The sequence below is a fragment of the Aquarana catesbeiana genome, linkage group LG12 (assembly GCF_042186555.1).
Source record: "Aquarana catesbeiana isolate 2022-GZ linkage group LG12, ASM4218655v1, whole genome shotgun sequence".
NCBI classification, from domain to species: domain Eukaryota; kingdom Metazoa; phylum Chordata; class Amphibia; order Anura; family Ranidae; genus Aquarana; species Aquarana catesbeiana.
This window is the reverse complement of record NC_133335.1, coordinates 55,130,129-55,147,968: the sequence shown is the minus strand read 5'-3', so window position 1 is coordinate 55,147,968 and position 17,840 is coordinate 55,130,129. Positions and strand designations below refer to the sequence as shown.

Here is a 17,840-nt window from a genome sequence, read left to right as displayed (position 1 = left end):
TATCAAAAATTTGCGGTCTTTTTCTGTTTATAGCGCAAAAAATAAAAACCGCAGAGGTGATCAAATACCATCAAAAGAAAGCTCTATTTGTGGGAAGAAAAGGACGCAAATTTCGTTTGGGTACAGCATTGCATGACCGCGCAATTAGCAGTTAAATCAACGCAGTGCCAAATTGTAAAAAGTGCTCTGGTCAGGAAGGGGGTAAATCCTTGAAGTGGTTAAACATTTGCGATAACTGGTAATGAGTCTTTCACATTGCTGTGGAGAAATTTTGGCTGACTCTTCTTTGTAGGGTTTTCCAGGATGAACACCCTGTTTAAGGTCATGCCACAGCATCTCAATCAGATTTAAGTCCAGATTTTGACTAAGCCACTCCAAAACCTTCATTTTGTTTTTTTCAAGCCATTCAGAGGTGGACTTGCTGGTGTGTTTTCAGAATACTGTCCTGCTGCATAACCCAAGTGTGCTTGAGCTTGAGGTCTGGAACTGATGGTCGGACATTCTCCTTCAGGATTTTTTGGTAGAGCGCAGAATTCATGGTTCCCTCAATGATGGCAAGTCGTCCAGGTCCTGAACCTGCAAAGCAGCCCCAGACCATCACACTATCACCACCATGTGTGACTATTGGTATGATGTTTTTTTTATAAAAAGCTGAGTTAGTTTTATACCATATAGTATATGTAACGGGACACACATCTTCCAAAAAAGTTCAACTTTTGTCTCATCAGTCCACAGAATATTTGCCCAAAAGTCTTGGGGATAATCAAGATTTTTGGGCAAATGTGAGAGGAGCCTGTGTGTTCTTTCTGGTCAGCAGTGGCTTTGACCTTGGAACTCTCCCATGGATGCCATTTTTGCCCAGTCTCTTTCTTTGTGTTAAATCATGAACACTGACCTTACCTGGGGGAAATGAGACCTGCAGTTCTTTAGATGGTGTTCTGGGTTCGTTTATGACCTCCTGGATGAGTTGCCGTCATGCTCTTGGAGTAATTTTGGTTTGCCGGCCACTCCTGGGAAGGTTCACCACTGTTCCAAGTTTTCTCCATTTGTGGATAATGGCTCTCCCCGTGGTTGGCTGGAGTCCAAAAGCCCTAGAAATGGCTTTGTAACCCTTTCCTGACTGATACATGTCAACTACTTTGTTTCTCATCTGTTCTTAAATTTCTTTAGATTGTGGCATGATGTGTTGCTTTTTTAGATCTTTTAGCGTGCTTCACTTTGTCAGACATCTTCTATTTAAGTGATTTCTCTATTCTACAGGTCTGGCAGTAATCAGGTTTGGGTATGGCAAGTGAATTTTAACTCAGCTTTCCAAAATATGTGATAATTACAGTTCATTCACAATTTAGAAAGGGGTGAGGGTTGCAATTTTATTTTTTTACATAGGGCCAGGCAGGTTTGGACAGCTTATTTCCCTTAATAAATGAAATTATCATTTAAAAACTGCATTTTGTATTTACTTGGATTATCTTTGTGTAATATTAACATTTTTTGATGATTTGAATTATTTAAGTGTGACAATTATGCAAAAAAAAAAAAAAAAAAAAAAGAAAAATCAGGAAGGGGGAAAACACTTTCACACAACTGTATGTCTTTACTAGTTCCTACTACCTATCAATTACTAATTCTGGTTAGCTCCTGAAAGTCTTATGTACTTATTAAATGTTAAAAGCTTATATAAGCCATATATTGTATTGTCTTGTTGCCTTATCACTCGTATATAGCCATCCTGAAAAAATGCATTGGCTGCAGTGCAGTCCATTGAGCAACCTACAGCAGTGGTAACAACCTAGCTTTTGCCTATACTTACCCCGTCCTGGGTCATGTAAGCGGGCTATTGGTGGTTGTCGAATTGAAACCGGGATATGAGCAAAGTACTGATTCATAGAAAATTTTACTGCAATGAAGATAAAACCAAGAATGGTTAATTAATATTTCATATTATAAGTAACATAAAAGTGTAAAGCCTGGTACACACTACAAGTTTGGGGTATTGTTTGCTGAGTTGAACGAAAAAAAAAACAAAAAAACCTGACAGCGCTTGGAGCTTCTGTACTCATTATGCGAAGTTAGTGCAATGATCTCCCCCTCTGAGCTGTTGTATTCTGACAGGGGGACAGCCCCTGCCAAAACACTCTGATCAGCGCTGCCATTGGCTGGCATCAGGAGTCGGTCAGCTGCTGGTTTTCCAGCATGCTCGTCCAAAAGAAGGACATACACACAGGCCGGATGTCAGGCGTTTTTTTTTTTAACCTGCCAATATTTTCTGAAATTTGGCCCGTGTGTACGGGGCTTTAGAATTCCTTATCTCTAACTTTTCAGGGTCAGGCAGAATTGAATCTTTCTCATTCTGGAATAAAAAAAAAAAAAAAAAAAAGAAGAATTCATTAATGGCAACTTCCATTATTCTATCATGACAAGATTACAGATGGTTAGATTGTTTTCTTTGGTGAACTGCCCCAGATGAACGCTTGTATTCCAATCATAGTTGAAGAATGAATTGTGTATACACACACACACACACACACACACACACACACTTTTTCTCACCTAGCACCATTAACTTCTCTTCCAGATTACTCTAAGGGGCAATTTCAACATATATACTTTTAAAATTTGTGTTCAATTTGTTTTCCTGTAGCCCCACATCACAATTTGCTTTTATTTGCAAAGAAACACCTATTTCTATTGATTTTAATTTGTATGTATAACCATTTTTTTTTATATATAGTTATAGTAGGGTTAAAACACCTGTCAGTTTCTTTTTTGCCATCTGTGCCCTGTCAATTCAGGAATTGAGGTGAAATCTCTTCATAGTGAGGGAAATTATTCTCCTTAGACTGTTGTCACCAAACCACGCATCCCCAGTGTTATCCTCACTTCTTGTTCTGGTTGCAACAGAGAATTTAGGATTCCTTGTCACTTTTTGCCTCTGTGACAATAATCACAGGCAAACAACAAGGGATACAGAAAGCAATAAAAACTTTTTGCGGTATTTATAGGGTAGTGGTAGGCTTTGGTGGTATTTGCTAAACTAATGCAGAATTTGAAAGAAGACAAAGAGCAAAGTGACTGTGAAAAAAGGTCCTGGAAACTTGGGCCAGTCGAAGAACACAAATCACTTTACTGATAGCATATCACAGCGTTTCATGACCTTTTCAAAATGGAAGAACCTTGGAAATAACTTTCAGGTTTCCGGTAACCCCTACTTATGCCCTGTACACATGGTCGGATTTTCCGACCGAAAATGTGTGATAGGACCTTGTTGGCGGAAATTCCGACCGTGTGTGGGCTCCATCACACAAAGTTTGAGAGCTTGCTATAAAATTTTCCGACAACAAAATCTGTTGTCGGAAATTCCGATCGTGTGCACACAAATCCGACGCACAAAGTGCCACGCATGCTCAGAATAATTTAAGAGACAAAAGCTATTGGCTACTGCCCCGTTTATAGTCCCAACGTACGTGTTTAACGTCACCGCGTTCAGAACGATTGGATTTTCCGACAACTTTGTGTGACCGTGTGTATGCAAGACAAGTTTGAGCCAATATCCGTCGGAAAAAATCCTAGGATTTTGTTGTCGGAATGTCTGATCAATGTCCGACCGTGTGTAGAGGGCATAATAGTAACTGTATCTGCAGCTCACAATACATTAGTGTGATAGCTAATAGGAACAATGCTCCTTACATTTGTGGTCAGTTGGAAGAATCCCCTTTTAGGCCCTTTCACACGGACCAATTGCCTGAGTCCACATGTCAGTTTTTTAGGCAGACCCAATCAGACCATCCTTTGCCCGCTTTGGTGCGACAGCTGTCAACGGACATGTGTCTGTTGACACCCACTGACATCCGATCTGATCTGATCTAAACTAGGATCTGTTCCCCATTCGTCTGGCGGATTGGATCGGATGACAGTTGGATGGAAATGGACAGGCGGTCTGTTTCCATCTGACCACCCATAGAGGAAAGCAGGCTGTGTCCGCCTGCTTAGCGGGATCAGCGGATAGTTCCCCTGCTGGGCAGGTGGAACTGTTGGTGGAGTCCGCCCATTTAAAAGGGGCCTTACAGATAGCTAAAAAAAAAAAAAAATTGGTGTCAGTGGTTACTTATCCAAGAGGATGAAATTGTTCATTGCTCAAGGAACCCCTATCAACTTCTAGAAGAACCCCAGAGTTCCATGGAGCCTTGGTTGAGAAAGCCTGGTATATTATAGTAATAATATCAGGGCTTTCTGGTATTAGAACTTTCAGTTGTTTGGACTATAGTATGCTTCCTAAGAATTCATCTGGCCATCCAGAGTGTTTGAGTTGCCTATTGTTTTTATGATATACTATCAATAAAGCGATCAGTGTTCTCCAACCAGCTGGAGTTTTGGGGACTTTTTCCATTCAAAGTGTTCCTCATTTTCTTTCAAAGTCAGCAATAAAACTTGGCCATTTCTTTTAATATTATACTACTCCATCCAAGGCAAGAAAAAAAGTTTAGGCTACACAGACACTTAAAATGGTTCAGTCTCGTAAATACATTTGCTTTCTAGCTCATAGGACTTTTCTTACCAATGTCCAGACTCTCAATGCTGTAAAGAGTACTTGTGTAAGTTGTACTACCCAAAATGCGGTTCAACACATGGATATCATCGGTAATAATGTCCAGATGTTTCTCTCCTCTGCCATTAATCTGAACCTCAGGAATCCCAGATATACTAACTTGAAAGTCAAATGTTCCAAGAGATGCCTCAAGTGCCACCTACAAGAACAGAATTCCAAAACCTAAGATTCAAAGTTTTAAAGTGAAAAGTATATAATTGCAAAAATGCTACTGTGGAAAAAGTATTTAAAGCTAAAAGATTTTTTTTTTATTTTGAATAGGGCAAGGTATGGTTGAAACCCCTATCAAGTTTTTATTTTATCCTTGATGTCATCTTGGGGACTAGTAAATATCTAAATCTCCATTTCCTTCAAAATAAATTGCCAATGTTCCAGATGGCAGATCGCAAGAGGAATCACAGTGAATGGTGGACCTATTCAACAAACCTGGAAATATTGAAGATTTGACTCGTAAACCCACTAGACAGTGGGCAGTTTTAAGCGTATTCTATTTACAATAAGGCAACAGATCAGATTTAAGCACAACTCTGAAGCCTAGCCTCACTAAACTAAGCTCAATTCCTACATTCGTTTTGGGCCCACTCACATTACTATTGTCCCTCGTGGTGCGGTAACACATGTACATTACCATTTTCAAAAATGTATTTTAAATTAAACCTGTGCTTTGACCAGGTACTGTAAATGTCCCGTAAAAGCTACTGTACATATACCTTACCGTGTAATTTGGCAAAGAAGCATCAATTTGTAAACCTGTATCAGAAACAAAAATAAGTTAAAAACACATTCGGCCCAATTCACAAAGCTTTAACAAAAGGATAAAGATCTTAAATTTTAGCCATGTGTTCATTTAAATGTCATTGCTAAAAATAAATGTCACTTTTATGAAAACAAGTATCCTTATCTAGGGGTTATACCCAACACTCACACCTCTTTCATAAATGACCAATTTCCTAAAAGTAGGTGTAGCGGTCACTACCTGAAGGTAGGTGATTTTTCTGTGTTTAATGACAGGATTCAGTTTCAGGTAAATTTAGTCAGGCTTGTATTACTATTTCAGGACTGGTTGTTTATTCTGGGGACTGGGATTGTCAGTGTAGTGGAAGGTTTGGCCACCTGTGCTCGGGTCCAGAGATGCCTCCTCAGGCTTTCATTGGAAATGGTTCTGGAAGAGAGGTTGGACTTGGGATCTGAGTGGCAGGCAGCTCATGTGTGGAGTTCTGGCCAATCATTAATTTGTTTGGCAGGAGGCGGGACTCCCATATAAGCTGGGGGACACAGGCCACGCTAGAGAGAGAAGGTGAGCGCCCCCCCTGTGGGGAGGGAGACGGAAGGTGAGCGCCCCCCCTGCAGGGAGGGGGGGGGGACCAGGCCACGCGGAGCAGAGGAGTTGGAGACACCATGCAGCATGTAGTCGCTGGTGTAGCTGGACGCCCCCCATGGGGAGCGGGAGTGGGCCAGACCGGAGAGGAGGGATGGAGGAGCCATCAGGAGGAAGTAGGAGCTAAGCGGAAGAAGAACTGTTGATCAAGTGAGTGAAAGCCCAGGGGAGCAGTACTACCAGAGGCTGAGGGATGTTGGTACACAAGTCAGTGATGCAGGCACCGATAGTCTGTGACTTTTGGTTCAACAAAGCCCTGGGAATCCAATCAGTCAGGCGCGAGGAATTATTCAGAGTAATGTCTTCTTTTGCCCAGATTGTAAGTACTGTACAAACGGGAAGTAGTGGTCAAAAGGCGGCGGTAGAGCTCCGAGCATAAATGGAGATACAGATTGTTCTAAAAAGGCCTGCGGGTGAAGAGTTATTCAGAGTGACTCTTTGCTACACAGCCTATGTATTCTCTAAAGTAAATCTACCAAAGCCTATATGTGAAGAGCTATTCAGAGTGACTCTTTGCTATTCAACCTATGTATTTCTCAAACCTCAACCATACTACTCCAGGTTTTCCCATGAAAAGTTATTCAGAGTGACTTTTCTTTATCCGCATTGATCGAAGTATTTGTATAAGAAATCAAAGGAAAGATTATGAAGCAGTGAAAGAGCATTTCAGAAAACACTTTCCCTGTCCCAGTTCAAGTTATGCAAATAAAATCGAGAAAAAAAGTACAATATGGAGACTTTCTATTCTTATGGGCTGCGATGTGCTTGGTGGTGAATGTGATTTACGGATAAAATAACCCAAGCGGACACCTGATAGTGAGGTCTGGGTCTGATTCAAAGATATTCACCGTGAATGGAAACTTGGGAGGGTAATTTATAAAGAAAAAGTGTTGGTAGTGAAAGCAGGACAAAATACCTGCAGTTATTCTATCTCAGTGAAAGGACAAGGGGGCAGTCGCAAAAGGTTACCTGACCCGAGGCACTACTTGTAAGCAGGACTACTGGTGAGGTAGCCACAGGTGTGCTCAAGTACCCATATTGACTGCGAGAGGGCAGATGGGCTAGGGTGGGTTTTTCCAAAATTGACTGTTCAGCAGGAGACTCTCATTCAGGGTGCCTAACATGGACAAAGTTATGGACACTAGAATGTGCTGTCTCTGCTAAATCCCTTTGCCACAAGTACTTTTAAAAGGACTCCTGTTTAGGAGCCAAACAAAGTTTATTTGCCAACGGGAAGATGTGTTCATTGCCTGGCATGTTTGTTCAGGTTGCGCTCTGCAGGTGGTTTGTTAGACTCCTTTTTAGGGAGTGACAATCCTGGCAGGGACATGCATGCCATTAAAAAAAAAAAAAAAAAAAAAAAAAAAAAAAACAGAGTTACTTACCGGTAACATCCTTTTCCAGGAATCTTTCAGGACAGCACCATAGAGAGACACCGGCTCCTCCCCTCTTAGGAAACACCGCCTTCCAATTTAATATTTAAAACTCATCCTCCCAACGGCCCCTCAGTTCTTCACGAGTTCCTCCGGCCAGCTGGGGAGACACAAGAATACGTCATACAAATCTTTATCTTACCTGACGTTCTCATGCGATGAGTTCTCATAGATAATCAATAACCTGGGTGGGTACTAGTGCTGTCCTGAAAGATTCCTGGAAAAGGATGTTACCGGTAAGTAACTCCGTTTTTCCCCATTCATCTTTCAGGACAGCACCATAGAGAGGATAAGCGAGCACCTTAACTTAGGGAGGGACTACTGCCTGCAGCACCTTACGCCCAAAGGCTTGGTCTTTGGCTGACAGCAGGTCCAGTCTGTAATGCTTCACAAACGTGGAAAAACTGGACCACGTTGCTGCTCTACAGATCTGCTCCGGAGAAGCACCAGCCCACTCTGCTTGAGAAGTTGCCACTGCCCTGGTGGAATGTGCTTTAATACCCTCCGGGGGCTCCAAACCCCCGACTACATAGGCCTGGCTAATGACCAACCTTAACCATCTGGCTATTGATCGTTTAGAGGCTTTGAACCCTTTCCTAGCCCCTGAAAATAATACAAAAAAAGAATCGGATTTCCTAAACTGTTTCGTACTAAGTACTGAAGGACGCACCTTCTAACGTCCAGTTTGTGAAAAATATGCTCCTGTTCCCTCACAGGATTCGAACAGAAGGTAGGTAAAATAATTTCTTGGCCCCTATGAAAACTAGAGGCCACTTTTGGCAAAAAGGCCGGATCCGTTTTAAAAACCAAACGGTCCGAAAAAACTTGAAAAAAAAGGCGCCCTAATAGAAAGGGCTTCGAGTTCACTTACTCTCCTTGCTGTGGTGATCGCCACCAAAAACACCGTTTTGAGGGTGATCAACTTCAAGGTACAGGATTCCAATGGCTCAAAAGGATCCCCTGTAAGAGACTGTAAAACTAAGGAAAGATCCCACACTGGGAATGGGGAACTTTTAAACAGGCCTCTGTCTGCCTAAAGCTCTAAAAAACCTAGCAACCCAAGGATCTATAGCTAGCGGCTTTTCCAGGAAAACGCTTAGTGCCGATACCTGTCCTTTCAAGGTGCTAAGGGCTAATCCTTTGTCCGCTCCTGCCTGCAGAAACTCTAATACTGCTACAGAACTTCGTACATCGAAGGAGCTTTCTGTGCACCAACTGTTAAAGCGTTTCCACACCTTTAGGTAAATGGCTTGCGTCTCTCTTTTCCTGCAATTTAGGAGAGTTGTTACTAGCCGATCCGAGAAACCTTTGCCCTTCAGCAATTCTTCCTCAGTAGCCACACTGCGAGGTTCCATCGCTCCACCTGAGGGCAACAGATTGGGCCTTGAGAGAGAAGATCCTCCTGGATAGGCAGAATCCAGGGAGGTTCCACTGTCAGACTCTTCAAGAGAGAGAACCACGGCCTCCTTGGCCAGTGTGGTGCTATCAGAATGAGGGTTGTGTCTTCTGACCGAAATTTCCTTAGAACTGCTGGAATCATTACGGGAGGGGGGGAAGGCATAACACCTTGAGAAACGCCAGCTCTGAGCTAGTGCATCCACCCCGGCTGCTCCGTCCCATCTGCTTAGGGAAAAGAACAGACGAGTTTTTGTATTTGCCTTTGAGGCGAAGAGATCCACAGAGGGAACCCCCCACTTCCGAGTAATCATCTCGAAGATGTCCTGGTTCAAGACCCAGTCGCCTTCCTTCAGCATTTTTCTGCTCAGAAAATCTGCCACTTGGTTCTGCTCCCCCTTCAGATGTATTGCAGAAAGAGAGAGAATGCTCCCTTCGGCCCACTTGAGGATGGATTCTGCCAGACCCCACAAGGATTTGCTCCTGGTTCCCCCTTGCCTGTTGATGTAGGCCACTGCTGATGAGTTGTCCGAACGGACCCTCACATGCTGCCCCAGGAGTTCTTTCTGAAAAGCTCTGAGAGCCAACTCTATTGCTCTCAGTTCCCTCCAGTTCGAGGACTTCTTTGCGTCTTCTTTTTCCCAGGTGCCTTGCATCATCTTGGAATCTAGGTGTGCTCCCCACCCTGTGCCGCTCGCATCGGTCGTAACCGTTCTGGACACTGGAAGAACCCACTCCAGGCCCTGTGAGAGATTGGACTCTTTCCTCCACCACCAGAGGGACCTTTTGACCTGACTTGGCACAGATATAAGGGAGTCCAGAGATGCCGGACTGTGGTCCCAGACACTCAGAATAAACAGCTGTAGGGGGCGAAAGTGCAGCCCTGCCCACTGAACTGCCGGAAGCGTGGAAGTCAGTAAGCCCAGTACTGACATTGCTTTCCTTACTGAGATCTGACTGCTGCCCTGGAGCAGTACTATTGCTCTGTCCACCTTCTGGATCTTTTCTGCTGGAAGGAACACTCTTTGTTTTGTCGAATCCAGTACATAGCCCAGGAAGGTGACCTTTTGGGCCGGAACCAAACTGGATTTTTCCAGGTTCAAGAGCCATCCCAGGTTTTCTAAGCTGTCTCTTGCTACCTGAAGATCCTTGTACAACTGCTCCGGGGAAGGAGCAAACAGGAGTAGGTCGTCCAGGTACGCGACTACAGAGATGCCTCTGAGCCGCAAGAAAGCCAGGACCTCCACCATCACTTTGGTGAAGATGCGGGGGGAAGAGGATAGTCCAAAGGGGAGTGCTTTGAACTGTAGATGAAACGTTCCTTCCCCAGTTTTCACCGCCAGTCTGAGAAACCTCTGGTAACTTTCTGCGACTGGAATGTGCAGATAAGCGTCCTTTAAGTCTATTGACGCCATGAAGCAATTTGGGGGAAGAAGCGCTTTCACCGAATAGATAGAATCCATCCGGAATTTTCTGTAGGCAATTGAGACATTCAGAGGCTTCAGATTCATGATAAGCCTGAATTTTCCCGAAGGCTTGCGGACCACAAAAATGTGGGAGTAAAAGCCTCTGCCTGTCTCCTCTACAGGGACCCTCACTATCACCTCTTGTTCCTCTAACTCCTGTAGGGAGGATAGAAGAGCTGACGCTTTCTCTGCACACTTTGGCAGCTCGGTGACCAGAAGTCTGTGCTGAGGAGGTTCTGAGAACTCTAGCTGGTAACCTCTTCTTATGATCCCTAACACAAACTGGTTGGAGGTGATCATCTCCCATTGTGGGAGGAAGGCCCCCAATCTTCCTCCCACCGTAGTTACCCTGTCATTGGGTCTTCTTGGGCTGTTCAGGAGGGCGAAAAATCGCCCCTCCCCGCCCCTTGCCCTTCTGCCCCCAAGCTTTTTTCTGCCGCTCTCCTTTTGGGGCTTCAAACTTTCTCTGAGGGCGGAACTTTCTTTTAGCCTGCTCCCCAAATTTCCTTTTAATGGGAAAGGCCTTTTTCTTATCGGCCGTCCGGTCTAAAACGGTCTCTAAACCTGGACCAAACAAGAGATCTCCTGTGAGGGGAATTCCACAGAGTTTAACTTTAGACGCGCTGTCTCCTTGCCACGTCTTTTTTTTTTTTTTTTTTTTTTTTTTCAAAGAAGTTTTATTGAAGAGCAGTACAATACACTTCATAGACTGGCAATGCTGTGGGACGCAGCCCACTTCTGTGAACAAGCTCAATTAATGAACAATAACAGAGAAGTTGATCAAAAACGTAGGGTTATACGTAAGGATAGGGAGACAAGAACCCTCAGGAATGACAAGGTAAGACCTAGTGCTGCATGTGGGCTCGACACCCCTAACGGGAACATACTGTGTCGAGCACCGAAGAGTGGCCTTCGATAACCATAAAGTGAGAGGCTATTCTGTTGGGGCCCATCACACCTTCCGGGAGATTAATTGTCCCAGACTGCGTGAGGGAACCCTCCCAGGCTCTCTCTGGCCAGAAGGCCATAGGGGCTAGGGGAGCCGTAAAGAGATCCTGAGGGTTCCAGCTTAGAAGATCTACCCATGTGGAATGGGTCGAGGTGCCGTCTGAGTACACACTAGTGCATATAAAACTGGAAGGAACCGTGTGAAACCGTATACTTACAGTAAATATATAATAACAACTTCCTGAGATTTAAGAAGAGAGAGAGAGAGGAAAAGTGGGAAGGAAGACAGAGGAGAAGAGAGGAGGGGGATGGGGTGTGTTGACAGACTACAGAATCACAGTACCACCAGGTCAAGCTTCAACTCCCGGTATAAGAGAGATGCCTACATGACGCGCCCAGGGTTCCCAAACCGCCAAAAATGCTTTATTTGAGTCCGCTATGGTACTAACTAATTTTTCCTGAGACATGATCCATGAGATCTTTCTCTTGGCTGATGCTAGGGAAACCCCTGGTTGTTTCCAAGCCTTTGCTATGGAAATCTTGGCGCCTGTCAGAATAAAGGCGATAAGTTTAGCAGTTGTTTTGGAAGTTTTGGGAATATTACCATTTAAGAGAGCTATTTGGGGGGATTTTGGAATGGGAGTGTCCGTAATTTTCCTGATCAGGTGAAAGATCCCGTTCCAGAACCCCCTGATTTTCGGACATTCCCACCAAATGTGTGACATGGAACCCTGGGCTTGGCAGTTTCTAAAACATAAAGGAGACGAGGAGGGGAACATCAGTGCAAGTTTGGAAGGAACCAGATACCATCTCGTAAGGACTTTCATGTTAGCTTCTATTAATGCAATATTAACTATACCTTTGTAGGCTCTTGTGCTCATTCTGTTCCAGCTCTCCAGGTCCCAAGACTCGCCCAAGTCCCTCTCCCAGTCTGTCATGTATGTGAGTTTGGATGTGGGAGTTGACAGGGCTTCATAAATCAGGGATATGCCTCCTTTTTGCTCTGTTGCTTGTCCACACCATTGTTCGTAAGGTGTGCACCCTGGTGGGATTGATTTGACTTTCCAAATGGTGTGAAGGAAATGGGAGATTTGAAGAAATCTAAATTTCTCAGAATCTGGGAGTTCTAGTTTATCAATGCAATATTTCATGGAGATTGGGCCGGAGGCGACGAGGTAATGTCCGATACGGTACATTCCCTTGTCAAGCCACCATTGAAAGGATTTGATGTCTAATCCTGGCTTGAAGAGGGGGTTGCGGAAAATGTGTGAGAGAGGGCGGAGCTGTGAGGTCAGAGCTGGGTTTTGAATCAGGGTGTCCCAAAGTTTGAAGGAGTGTGAGAGTGTGGGTGCCATGATGGGCGGTCTAGATTTGCTGGGGGTCCAGAGTAGATAGTCTAGTGTGTGGGAAGGAACCGCTTGGCGTTCTATTTGTATCCAGTCAGGTTTTTCTCCTCTGAAATATAAGGTGGAGAGTTGGGCCAGTCTGGCTGCTTGGTAGTATTTGAATAGTTCGGGGAGACCCAGTCCTCCCTTAGACTTTGGGGCATAGAGGGTGTTCCTCGAGAATCTATAACCTTTCCCCCCCCAGATAAATTTTATGATCTTCCCCTGGAAGTGTTTGAGGTGATTTCTGTTAATCGCGATTGGGAGAGCTCTAAATAAGTATAAAATTTTGGGGAACAGGGTCATTTTGATGGCATGGATTCTCCCCAGCCATGATAATTTGTGGAAAGACCAAGCTCGTATGTCTTCCTCCAATCTACGAAACATAGGAGGGAAGTTAGCTTGGTAGAGGGAGTCTATGCTGGGTGTGAGGTTTATACCTAGGTATCGGATTGAAGAGTCACTCCAGTTAAAATTAAAGGACAGTTTTAACCTCTCAACTAGGGCTGGATTAAGGGAGATGTTTAAGGCTTGTGATTTGGTCATGTTGACCCGCAGGCCTGAGACTTTGCCAAATGTCTGGAGTAGTCTGTTAATGTTAGGGAGGGTGGTAATTGGGGATGTGACGAATAGAAGAAGGTCGTCTGCGAAGAGGGCGCATTTATGGGTGTTCAAGCCGCAGTTGACACCTTTGATGTTTGGGTCTGACCTGATCGCAATGGCTAGTGTTTCTATTATTAGAGCGAAAACGAGTGGGGAAAGGGGACAGCCCTGTCTTGTGCCCCTGGCAATTTTGATTGGGGATGAGAGGAAGCCCTGTAGTTTGACTTTCGCTTCCGGTTCTGAATAAAGAGATTTGAGGATTCCGATGAAATGTTCTCCGAATCCCCAGAATTTAAGGGAAGCGAATATGAAGGGCCAGGACACAGAGTCGAAGGCCTTTTGAAGATCTAGGGAGAGGAAGAGACCCTCCTGCTTTGGGCCTCCATCCCATCCCGAGTGCAAAATTGAGGCTATGTCTATGGCCCTTCTGACCTGGTCCGGACCCTGTCTGCCGGGGATAAAGCCCACCTGATCCTTGTGGATATAAGTGTTGATGAATGTATTTAATCTATTGGCGTAGATTTTCGTTAGGATTTTTAGATCGTTATTTATTAGTGATATTGGTCTGTAATTTTCTACCTGATCCGGATTTTTGTCAGGTTTAGGGATGACTGTAATGAAGGCAGCATTCATCTGGGGGTCTATGGGGTCTCCCTTTCGTTTGGAATTGAACATTTTAGTTAAATGTGGCGCTAGAGTCACGGCAAAAGTCTTGTAGTAAAGATTGGATAGACCATCTGGACCTGGAGCCGAGCCCCCTTTCAGATTTTTTATGACCTCCAAGGTTTCCTCCACTGAGATCTGAGCCTCCATAAAGTCTTTGTGGGATTTTTGTATAGTGGGGATAGGGAGGTGCTCTAAAAATGCTTCTATAGCTCGTGGATCGTTGGATTCATTTGCTCTGTATAGTTGTGAGTAGAATGCTTGGAAAGAATCCAGGATTCTATGTGGATTTTGGGAGGACGTCCCGTCCTGTAGTTTTATTTTGGGGAGGGCGAAGAGACGGGTCCTAGGGGATAACTTGGAGGCCAGCATCGTGCTCATTTTGTCCTGATTCAGGTAGAATTTCACCCCATTCCAACGCAGAGAATCCTCAGCTTTAACCGTGAGCGCCAGGTTTAGTTTAACCCGAGCAGCGTCAAGCTGGTCGGATTGAACCAGGGATGGGTTAGCTTTATGGTTTTTACGTAAGAGGAGGAAATCTCTCTCCAATTTTGCAATGTCCATGGTTCTCTCCTTTTTGAGTTTGGAGGATATTTGGATCAGTTTGCCTCGTATCACGGCTTTGTGGGCTGCCCAGAGGGTCTCGGCTGAGATGTCGTCTACGTTGTTCAGGAGAAAATATTCTTTTAGTGTCTTGGTGAGTTCCGAAATCTGAATGGGGTCTTTAATGATGTGTTCTTTAATACGCCAGATGGGGGAAGAGGGTCTGAGAAGCGAGCCTTGGATAGATAGGGAGATCATAGAGTGGTCGGAAAGGGGAGTATCCTTAATTTTAGCTGAGATAGCGGCGGGAATATGCATGGAGGAGATCAGGATATGGTCAATTCTGGAGTATACTTGGTGGGGTATTGAAAAGTGGGTGTAGTCCCTAGCAGAGGGGTTGAGTTCTCTCCAGATGTCTGTGAGGCCCTGTTGGTGAATCAGTTTAGCAATTTTGGAGCTGGTTTTTGTTGGCCTAGAGAGCTGTTTAGCCGGGGGTTTAGATTTATCGAGGCTCTGATCAAAGGCGACATTCGAGTCTCCTCCAAAGATTACTGTTCCTTCCAGAAGGGGACCTAGTGTTTGGAAAAGCGATGTGAAGAATACAGACTGTCCCTTGTTTGGGGCATAATAGGAGATCAGAGAGAAAGTTTGGTCTGCGATCTGACCTTTTACTAGTATGTACCTGCCTTCGGGGTCACAAAGAGTCTGGCTTACTTTGAATTGGCAATCCTTAGCAAATAGGATCGCGACTCCCCTGGTTTTATCCTCAGCGTTTGCCAAATAAAATGAGGGGAAGCGCGCATGTAGGAATGAGGGGGAGAATCGAGAAGGGAAATGCGTTTCCTGGAGCATTACTATCGAAGCCCTTTGTTTATGATATGATTGGAAGGTTTTCCTTCTTTTAATTGGGGAATTGAAGCCTTGGACGTTGTGGGAAATAATTTTTATCTGGGGGCGAGATGGAGTGGTGTTAGGCATGTTTTTTGAGTGATGTGTGTGCTAATGAAATAGGAACACTTACCCTGACCCAGTTGAAGGGGGGTGGGCAGGAGGCGAGTGAGGAGCGAGGTCCGGGACCCGGAGATGCTGGACGAGAAGGAGCTGCAGACAATCCGTCAACCCTGGCAGGAGGGGGTAAGGGAGAAAAAAGCACAGATGGGTTAAAACATAGAGACAGAAGGAGAAAGAGAATATGTACAAAATGACCTGAAATAGGCCGGAGGCGGAGAGGGGGGAAGGTATTCCCCTTTCCGAACTCCAATAACTGGAGAAGGTGGTCCTGGGATCGAACCACCAGTCCATCAAACGAGAATGGGAATTCCATTTTCGTAGGATGGAAGAAGTCGCAGGGCAGCTACCGCAGCCCAAGCCACCCTTGAAACCTTGCATAGAGTAATAAGCTTTGTAACAACATAGATAAAAAGAGGCATACGGAGAACAATAAGGAGTATCAAAATCTGAAAAAAAACTGAGGTGTTTTTAACTTGGGGCCGCTCTGGTCTGAAGTACAGATAGAGTCTTCCTGGTAGACATAATGGGATCCTCTTTGGGGATGGGGAAGGAAGGTGGTGTGGGAAATCCAAGTCCCACTGTGGGCTTAGCCAGTCCGTTGTGAGGGAATGAGGTTGTGGAGATGGGCCAGAACATCCTGCTGGCGCTGGGGGAGCCAAGAGGGACGATGAGGGAGTGACGTTCAAGAACCGATAAGGCCATTCTTGTGGAGATCAATGGGCTAAATCTTTGAACCTCCTTGAGGCGTAGGTGAGGGATAGGGGCAATAGTAGATCTTGGGGATCTGAATGCGTAGCCCCGCTGGGGTGTTGGGATGCGAGCTTGAGAGTTAGGGGCGGATGGAAAAATTTCCCCTCGCGGGGACAGTGCCTCTTTGTGATGGATCCGAGAAAGGTGGAGAACATCTGGTATGAGATGGATTGGAGACAGTGGATCACAAAGAGGAAGAAGGGTGTCGCCGGGGTCTTGTATAGGACCTCCTCAGGTTGGTAATTGTTCTTTCAGTCGCCTGCTTTTATTAGCTTTCCAGGCTGGAGAGATGGGGCTGTTGGGAGTTTGGCGTTTAGATGGACCCGTCTGAGTGTTGGTTATGTCCATTTCCGAGTCTAGAGATATGAGCTTGAGTGAGAGGAGGATTCGTTCGCCTTCAGTGAACGTGGTGAATGAGTGGGTTCTGCCTTTAAGGGAAAATTTTAGGGCGAAAGGGAATGCCCACCAATATTTAATCTCCTTCTGGGAGAGGACGAGCAGAAGGGGCTTGAGGGCTCTGCGTTTCTGGATGGTCGTGGGGGAAATGTCCGCGAAAATTTGCACTTCCTGTCCTTGAAAAAGGATGCGGGATTGCTGGCGTGAAATTTTCATTATTTCTTCCTTTACACTATAGAAGTGTGGTTTCACGACCACATCTCTGGGGGATCCGTCTTTTCTGGGTGGGCCCAGGGATCTGTGTGCCCTGTCCAGCTCCAACTTGATGGGGGGCAGCTCAGGGATGAGGGAATTGATTAAATCCTGGATAGCTTTGGGGACGTCTGTGATTGATTCGGGGATACCTCTTACTCTGAAATTGTCCCTTCTCGACCTGTTCTCCAGGTCATCGATTCTGTTCAGTGCCACCTCTAGTTGCTCTTGAACAGTATGAATGTGCTCAGTGTTCTGGTTAGCTCTGGACACTGTAATGTCTAATTTGTGTTCTATGGCTTCCATCCTTGCTCCCAAGTTTTGAAAGTCTGCTCTTATCTCGTTTGTGATTCTTGTGGCTGTGTTTGCTAAGCCTCTGTCTAGTAGATCTGACAGTTTGAGGAATAAATCTCCTGTGTTAAGGGGTATGGCAGCCTCCGGATCTCCTATGGAAGTTCCAGCTCCCTGATGTGGTGGTGTAGCGTTCAGTGGGGACAGGGAGTAGTTCTCAAAGGTGTGCTCTAGGAGGGATACTGTGGAGGCTGGGGATGGGGTCCCCATAGGCTTGTTTTGCAAAGCAGGTGAGGGTGTGTAGGCCAGAGTGGCAGGAGCGATCACTTGCCTGGTTTCCACGTGTCCCCCTGCATGCTGCTCCTTGTGCTGTGCTGCGGCCGCCATCTTGGATGAGGCCCGGGAATCCTCTGCTGAGAACCGCGGTCCCAGGTCCCTACGGACCGTGCTGTTTGGCATGGGTCGATGCAGCGGGTGTTCCCGGGTCCGATTGCGCTAGTGGTGGGCCTTAATCCAGCTCCAGGGTGGCTTGCTGGGCTGGGTAGAGCGGAGCTCCCGGCTTTCGCGGCCATCTTGGGAGTCCCGCGCCTGCGCACTTCCTTGCCACGTCTTAAGCCATAGGGCCCTTCGAGCCGAATTAGTGAGGGCTGAAGACCTTGCGGACATGCGCACTGATTCGGCGGAGGCGTCCGCAATATACGCTACACCCTTAAGTAGCAT

The 17,840-nt window shown here is 45.5% G+C and overlaps 1 protein-coding gene across 4 annotated transcripts in view; it reads right to left on the bottom strand.

The window, feature by feature from the left end:
• Positions 1–17,840, bottom strand: part of LOC141114250 (beta-1,4 N-acetylgalactosaminyltransferase 2-like) — a 286,060-nt gene that overhangs the window by 84,803 nt on the left and 183,417 nt on the right. For 3 of the 4 annotated variants that reach the window (XM_073607824.1, XM_073607827.1, XM_073607825.1), the window contains exons 4-6: positions 5,322–5,356; positions 4,556–4,745; positions 1,811–1,897 (exon numbers count right to left, since the gene is read on the bottom strand). In XM_073607824.1, the coding sequence (XP_073463925.1) occupies positions 1,811–1,897; positions 4,556–4,745; positions 5,322–5,356 (312 nt within the window). The remainder of the gene's footprint in view (positions 1–1,810; positions 1,898–4,555; positions 4,746–5,321; positions 5,357–17,840) is intronic. The other variant, XM_073607826.1, reaches the window with a different exon arrangement.